The sequence below is a fragment of the Cannabis sativa genome, chromosome 8 (genome assembly GCF_029168945.1).
Source record: "Cannabis sativa cultivar Pink pepper isolate KNU-18-1 chromosome 8, ASM2916894v1, whole genome shotgun sequence".
Lineage (NCBI taxonomy): Eukaryota > Viridiplantae > Streptophyta > Magnoliopsida > Rosales > Cannabaceae > Cannabis > Cannabis sativa.
Window position 1 is genome coordinate 31965079 of NC_083608.1, and position 8808 is coordinate 31973886.

The 8808-nt window shown below is 30.2% G+C and overlaps 1 protein-coding gene across 1 annotated transcript; it reads left to right on the forward strand.

The window, feature by feature from the left end:
* The first annotated feature begins 6746 nt into the window (after nucleotides 1–6746).
* On the forward strand, nucleotides 6747–8155 carry LOC115700445 (major latex allergen Hev b 5). The gene is made up of 2 exons (XM_030627983.2): nucleotides 6747–7174; nucleotides 7546–8155. The coding sequence occupies exons 1-2, from the start codon at nucleotides 7160–7162 to the stop codon at nucleotides 8095–8097; spliced, it is 567 nt and encodes a 188-aa protein (XP_030483843.1). The 5' UTR covers nucleotides 6747–7159; the 3' UTR covers nucleotides 8098–8155.
* Nucleotides 8156–8808: the final 653 nt, after the last annotated feature.

Here is an 8808-nt window from a genome sequence, read left to right on the forward strand (position 1 = left end):
ATTTTCTAGTTTCTGTTTGATGTTATGTGTGGTTTTGAGAGGTTATTTTTGTGAGAACAGTTGGGGCCTGTAGCATTTAAGCACAATCATCCATGGCGTTGACCATAGCCACTTACCATCGGAAAGCAAGAAAATTAATCCGTTGGCAATGCTTCCAACCTGTCAGGTAAAGCATTTCATAATTCACCAAGTGGGTCCCTTCCTACTGAATCCAAAACAACATCAAATCAGAGAATGAGGCACGTGACGTACCATAAGGTACATGGGCGGTGGGTTTCCCACGTAGCAGTGTTATATTGGATGTTGATGCTGTAATGGTTCATTTATAGGTGGACCCATTCCACCGCCCAACCTTTAATCAGACTTTTAACCTTTGCCAACCTTGAAATCCCTACATTTACCTAATATGAGCCATCTCTGAATGAAACGGCACATACAACTGTCGTACCGGACGAAGTTTTCAGTTTGCTTTGTTTGCTTTTGCTGCATATATTCGACTTTGTTTAAAATTTATATCATTCCTTTTTCACGATTTTTTCTTCCACGTATAAGAAAAATAACATTATCTACCTAGACACGTATTATAATTAGTTTGATCGTAATGATATATGTGTATTGTGATCCCGATTGTTAATTATAATTCACCAAAGTGTCGAGTAGTAACATGAAGTACAGATTTATATTATCTCGTATAATTAGATCTTGGAGATATTCGTGTATTATATATATAAGAAAGTCGATGCAATTATTATAAGCACGTTAGCCTAGCTGGCCAAATATAACAGCATATATCAATAATAGCTAGCAAGTTCCATTCCATCAATCTTCAAAGTTCTAACATTTAAATTGTTGATTCTGAGAACTGAGAATGTAGCTAGCTTTTGGTTTCTCATTTGTTATTATAACCAACTATGCATATTTGTAGTGGGGCAAATATACATATATTTTAAAAAACAAACAATTGTTTTTGTGATTTTTTTTCAATTATCTATAATTACTTAACATAAGGTGTCCCTTAAAGATCTTTGCCCGTTATTGAAGGAAAATAAATAAATAAAAATACATAAACAGTAAGGAGGAATCTTTTTAGACTATTGCTCGGCCATCGATTCTCTTTTTATCAAATTAGTGACTTTCTCGCGCGATAATGATTTGTACTAATGTTTTGTTTGAACAAAGTATGAGATCAACAAAAATTAGAAGGCAGCTAAATCAAATAATTAAAGAATTTATTTTATTCTGTGTAATATTATATGTTTCCATAACACACTGTTGGAATTTTGATGAATCTTTTAACAAAATATAGATGTGTTCTAGGTGTAAAATGAAAAGAGTCTCACATAAAATATGAACCCTTATTTACAAGAGTATATAAAGTGCAACTTTGTCATTTGGATTTGGGTCCTAAAGACTAGAGTACCTAGTTTTGTGCGAATGGGTGAGCACTCACACAAGTGTTGTGACAATCTATTATTTTTACAGAAAAATTATTTAATAAAATCATTTTTTTTTATTTAATTGAGAAACATATTTAATTGGAACTGATTACTTAGTAGTATCATTAATGAGACATGTTCAAACCAATCAACTACACCCCACGATTCAAAACACGTTCTTCCTGTTATGATTATTCAATCCATTCGGTGGGAAGAATACATCTTTTCCATATCGAAAAAATACAGTTTTCATAAATAAGTAAATTCCATATGCGGTATCAAAATTCTTTGGGTGTATTCGACACTACTCTACAGTGTAGTGAGATTTCGATACAGTACGATTGGACTGTTTTATCCTGTAGACGATCGGCAAATTCCGACTGCTTGCGACCTAATCCGCGACTCAACCCAAAATTTTTCATTTAATAATTTCGTTTCTCTTTTATTTTTACTAGCAGTTTATTCAACATACACTCACTCCTCATATTTTATAATAGAGATTCTTCGCTCGAAAATTATTTTTAGCTAAATGTGATTAGGGCCCTAAATGTGATCAAATTAGCTTCCACTTTCTTAAATCATAAGTTATATATGTATATATAATGTATTCAAATCAATACAATTTGTTCTACTTATACTGAATAGTCTGTGCTTTAAATTTATTTAGTATTTTAATGGTGTAAAGGATAATTTTGAGTAATTAAAGTATGATGCAATATAAAAATTGATATAAAATAGAATATAGTAAAATAATGAAGATAATTACTTTAAAACTAGTACAGAAGCCGCTGTCACTTACTTCATATAAAAGATTGGTTGCAACTTCCTAAAATAGTGTGCACCAATATACTCTTTTCATATTTTCCACATATCTAAATAGTTTTAATTTTTTTTTTATATATTTTTAATTTTTAATTTTTTTTTATATATTTTTATACTGTATATCATAACTAAAATAGGGGTAATTAAAAATAACTATTAATTAATTACTAAAATACTATGAATTAATATTGATCAATAATTAAAATAAGAAACGTAATAAGTTTGGCTAAGAAGTAACTGCTGACGATTTTCACCGGGTGATGTGAAGTTTGTCTCATTCTCACATCAACGTTTTCTTCTGTGAGGAATTCAAGAGTAGTCGTCTGAGAGTGGTTCGGTTCAACGACATCCTCCGTTTTAGATATTTGTTTTCATCTATTAATTTACTATATTAGTTTAATTTCAATTAATATTTTTATAGGGTTAGAATTATAATGAGTTCATTCCTTAATTAATTTTAATGTTGTGATCGTATTTATGTGTTGAAACTAATTTAGTTTTCCCCATTAGTCTTGTCTTTTGGCATGGTTCTTTAGTCTTTTCCTTTTAGTTTTTCTCATTAGTCTTGTCTTTTGACATAGTTTTTTTAGTCTTTTCCTTTTAGTTTTTTCTGGTTCGAGTCTTGTCTTTTGGCATGGGTTTGTAGCTCAGCATCACCGTGCTATGGTAGAAGCATTCAAGAAGGAGAAGATTAAATGTGTTCAACCCGAAATTGCTGAGATAATAGGCATTAAAGAAGCATTGAGTTGGATTGCAACTCATCCGTTGGATAGAGTCATGTTGGAAACAGATAGCTTGGTGTGTGTCCAAGCGATTCAGAGCGGTATTTTTATGCCTTCAAAGTTTGATCTTATTGTTCAAGATGTTAGAAATTTACTTGTGGCTTTATTTTTTGTTGATTTGTGTTTTGTAAAAATGATCTGCAAATAAGTTACCTTAATTTACAAATTATATCCATTTAATGAATGTGGAGAATACAATTAGTAAACTAATAAATTTTTGTTAAGGTACACTGTAAAAGCACTCTAAAAGATTTTATACACATAATGGTAAGTTAATTTGGCATAATAAAAAAAATATTGCTATAAGACACTAATGGTATCTATAACATCATTTATATAAATGACTTTTTGTGATTGGTTAATAATATTTTATAAAAACTATTAGTTTTATTAAATTATATAGGATTCGATATTAATTAGAGTTTTTTTTTTTATTTAATTACCATTTCATTTGCACTCTTTAAGCTCAAATTTAGTAGTAAAACTATCCAAATTATTTAACTGTTAGCAAATTTGAGATGCTATTTATTTTAACCGTTAATTGTCAATATAGACAATTTATGTGTACACTCTTGTACGCGTGACACATTTATATTAGTATACTTAATATTATTATTTAAAAATTATATAAAAATTAGTCTAATAGTATTTTTTTTATTTTTTAAATATTTTATTTTTTAATTTTATAATTTTTTTAATTTAAAAATTAATTTTAAAATAATTTTGAAATAATAATATTAAGTGTATGAATATAAATACAGGTGATTCTACAATACACCCCCTTAAAAGAGATGTACTGATGCACCCTTAACTTGTTTCAGCATTCAGAAGAATTTTTTAGTCTAATTTTTTTTGGTATTTAAGATATTTTACAAAATTTTAAAAAATTCGGAATAATTTACAATATAGAAAATAATGTTCAAACAGTCTATTTTACACGCGTATAAAATAAAATAGTCACGCGTGCAACACACTGTTTGAACATAGTTTTCGGCGTGTTAAACTTTTCTAAATTTCTTAAAATTTTGCAGGATGTCTTAAATAACTATAACGTACATGACCATAAGAAAAAATTTGACTAAAAAATTATTTCGGATGCTAAAACACATAAAGGTGCATCAATATATCCATTTTAAGGGAGTGCATTATAGAATTTTCCTATAAATATATATAAGTATACATATAAGTAAATTATAATGGGAGAGTAATATCTTAAATTTACTAACAATTTAAGATTTTAAAGGATTTATTGTAAAAAATTTAAACTTAAAAGCTAAGTGGAAGTGAAAGGACGAGAAGATTTAAACGTGAAAAACTCTTAATTATATTATCGTAATGTCCTTTTAGCATTTCTAATTAAAAAGAAGTGATAAAACAATAAAAGAAAAAATTAGTAATAAATGACAATTTAAGATGCATGATGGCATGTACGAATTTAGGTTTCCATTCTGACCAATGAGAGAAGAGAAAATGGGTCCATGTTAGATAATACAAAAGCGTCGATTCATTGAGTGGGGTCGACCATCATGGTGTGATTTCTGGGTAGAAAGATGTACAAGTGCGGTGGACCATACATAAATGTGCCACGTCAGTTTTTTATTCGTTTCCAAGAATTAAATTAACAGCTATTGGTAGTGCGGGACCCACCTATACACCGGCCTTTGCTGTTTGTACTTTTGATGACTTGGCTGATGTTAAAATGACTCCAAATTAAGCAATGCATAACCTGTACCAGCAACAAAAATAATTCATGTCAACCTCTACTTGTGGGGATACAGTCAATTTTTAGTTTTTAGTTTCTTTAATTTTTTTTTTTGGAATACAGTCAATTTCTTTTTCACAAACATTGGACATAAAAAAAGAATTAGCCTAAGAAGTGATTATTAGCATTTAATATGCATTTTTTGTGCAGAAAAAAAAATATAGTACATTGAAAAGTTAAGTCATCAATATTAATGCTATTTGGCAATTTTATTTAGAGAAATATTCAATTTTTTTTTTGATGTTTCTGTAACACTGATGTAAGTGTAATTTATTAAAATTGAACCTTATAATTTATAATAAATAATATAAAACAAATTCTAACTAAGTTCTTGTTTGTAGTGTTTCACGTCTTAATTATATGTGCCTAATCATATCTTAAAAATTACATTTCTCTTCACAAAAAAGAAGTTTCAAATTTAAAGTCCCTCCCCAAATGCAAAAAAAACATGTGCCTAATACTAATACTCTTAAATAAGTAAATATATATAAACTTTCACCATCTCTTTCATTTCACATATCATAGATCATATGGATCCAATTAAATTACAATTTAGAGCAACAAAAAATAATTTAATTTTTAATAATAGTTTTTGAGATTATTGTATTAGGGCATAATTGTTGGGATTGTCGTATTTGTATGGAAAGAAATGCGTGAGGATTTTTTTTTTTTTTTGAAAAGAAATACAAAATTCACTAAGAAAAATTCGCTGTTACAAAAGAACTCAAAAATCAAGAACAAGCATCTGTCCAAATACAATCTCTTACACTAGTAACAGAGGTTGCCAATGTATGGACAACACCATTCACTGATAGCAAAAAGGGCACTGCAAGAACGATCACCAACAACAGCTAATTCTAATAAAATAGACTGAAAACTAAAATTAATGTAAAAGTTATTAATCCAACCACGGTAGAATCACTATTAATAATGAAGATACTGAAACCAAATGCGTGAGGATTTGAAATTACCAAAAACAAAATGATAGAAAATAAGGATGTATAATACCACATATATTGAAGAAATACCATAAAGTTAGAAGTGATGAAATTAGTAGCAAAATCTTTTTATGTTTTAATTTTTATCGCTTTGTTTTTTTCTTTTCCGTAACAAAATCTCTTTAAGTTTGTTTTTTTTTTTTTTGTAAATTTGAGGTATCAATTAATTAAATATTACCGTTAAATAACAACTCGATAATCACTATATGCATTTATATGAACATGAAAGTTAAACGTCGAGTGAATACAATAATAATACAGTTGTTATTCAATGTTGCAAACTTATATAAAAAAAATAAGTACACATAAATCAGTTTTGCCAATAATAAAATAATTAAGTATAAAAAAAATTTGCCGTAATTTTGTAAAAATATAAATAGGCCACGTGAACTCATGTTCCAAAAATAGTAATGATTGTATGCAGTGAGTTTTGTTATAATAAAGATATATATGGGAATGGGAGAAATCGATCGATGGAAGAATGAAGATCACAAGAACAAGAGTTTTAAGTAACCAAAGATTTAGAGGGAACAGTGATGAGGTTCAATTAACAGACATTTGCATGAGAAGAGCATCCATCGCACATGCTAACCCTAAATGTCCGACTGCACAAAGCACACCAAATTACCAAAACACACAACCAAAAAGAATATGATGATTCCATGCCTAACATGAAAATAATAATAATAATAATAATAATAATAATAATAATAATAATAATAATAATAATGTAATATGGCTTCTGATATTTCTGCGATCCCGATATATAAGTGAAATTTATGTAGTAGCTGTTTTTTTTCATAAAAAAAATAAAATAATATTACTTTATTCATAAATTAATGTATCCATTTATTCTTAGTCTTTGAAAAGGAAAAATAAACAAAATCACTTGTTATAAAAATGTTGAATTAAATTAGAATTAGGCAAATCAGATTATTTGGAAATTGGACACATTCAAAGTTATTTCGTTAAATTTTTTACTTTTTATTTTTGGAGTAAAAAATGTAACTGTTTTAATATAAACATCAATTCCAAGAATTTACATGTAACACTATTACCAAACAAGCTAATATCCATCAATTCCGTGAGATGAGATTTTGGTGTCAAATCTCAAGATTCCAAAGTTCCCACTAAATATTTATTTATGCTTTCATTATGATATATATGAAATCTAGCTCTTTCTTCAAGTTGAGACCCCTTTCCTACTCTCTCATATATAAATACTACTCTCATTGATCCTCTTCCCATCTCAAATTAGCAATTGCTTCTTATAACTTCTCTACTCTCCTCATACACTCCATAACCTTGTTTTCGTGTTAATTCTTCGTTGTCTATACTTTTTCATTCACTCGTATTATTATGGCCGCCGTTGAGGTAATTCTTATACCTTATCTTCTTAATTACATCACACACACACACACCCATATATATACATTTAAATATCTTATTCTTTGGCTGACAAACACATCTGTATAAGTAATCACTAGCTATATAAAGTCATGAGAATAATTATAAAATTAAAGTTATTTTACATTGTACATAATATTTAGGTAACTACTTTACATTGTTGTCTATATTAGTTATTACGCATGAGTTGCATGTAGAGCTAGCAAAGATTCGAACTGTGACAAGTAGAGTACTACTTCTGTACCCATAAAATTATATATACATATAGGTAGTGAGCATACGAAAGTTTTCTAAATAACTAAATTAAATTAATTTTTTTTTTAATTTGGCTATGGTAGATTGCATCAGCAAAGACAGCTCTCCCAGAGCAGAAGATTCACGAGGAATCAGTTGAGGTAGATCAAGAAGAAACTGCAGCTCCTGCTATTACAACAGAAGTCACAGAAGAGGCCCCAGTGGCAACTGAAACACCTCTGCCCCACCCCGCCACAGAGGCAGAGGAGCCAAAGGAGACGGAATCAGCTGGGGAGCCAGCACCGGCTGATCATCAAGATGTAGTTGAAGAGAAGCCAAAGGAGGCAGAAACTGCTACAGATGAAACCCCTGCTAAGGTTGAAGAGGAGGCCCCCAAGGTTGTGACTGAGGAAGAGAAGACTGCTATCCCTGCAGAGGAGGTTAAGACTACAGCTGAAGAAGAAACACCAAAGGAGGCAGAAGCAGAGAAGGAGACTAAGGAGAGTACTACCGAAGCTGCAGCAGAGGATCCCGTGGTGGCAGAGCCGGAAGCCCCCAAAGAGGAGTCTGTTAAGACAGAGGAGAAGGCTGTTGGAGCAAGCGAGGTGGACAAAGTTGTTAATGAAGCAGCCCCTGTTGAGAAAGTTGACGAGTAATGGATATTTATGATAATTAGATCATGCAGAGAGAGAGAGAGAGAGAGAGAGAGAGAGAGAGAGAGAGAGAGAGAGAGAGAGAGAGAGATGTGTTTGTAATTTGATGGGTTTAGATCCTTGCTCCTAGAACACTAGGACTTTTATGTTACGTTCTAAAATAAGTTCAATTTTAAGTCTTGTGCTTAGTCTCTGTTTAATAAGTACCAGATATAATAATAATAAGGTAAAAAATATATGTGTGTGCAGGTATATTCTATGGAACCGGAGGTAGAGAAATAACGAAAGCTAGTCATATCACTAATTAGCTTGGGTTTGTCACTAATTGAACTAAAGTTCTATTTTCTCAATCCATGTCTCACAATAGCCTTACAATTACATATTTATAGTGATTCAGACTCTTTAAAAATAACTAATAAGCCTAACACTATTTCATAGTGTAACACTTTCCCAGCCTTCAAAATCACCTTGTCCTCAAGGTGGTAAAACTAAGAAAATAAAACTAAAAACATGCACAAACATAAAGAAAAAAAAAAAAAACAATTACAGCCCAATTGTAGTAGACTTTTCAGCAAAGCCCAAGCCCAAATTACCTAGGGCAATCAACCTTCTTCCTCTTCTCAATCCAAGCCGCCAGCTTCTTCAACATGTATATATATTTTTTTAGCAATTGCCCAATCATCGTGATCTCTCTCATCCTTTTTTACTATTCAT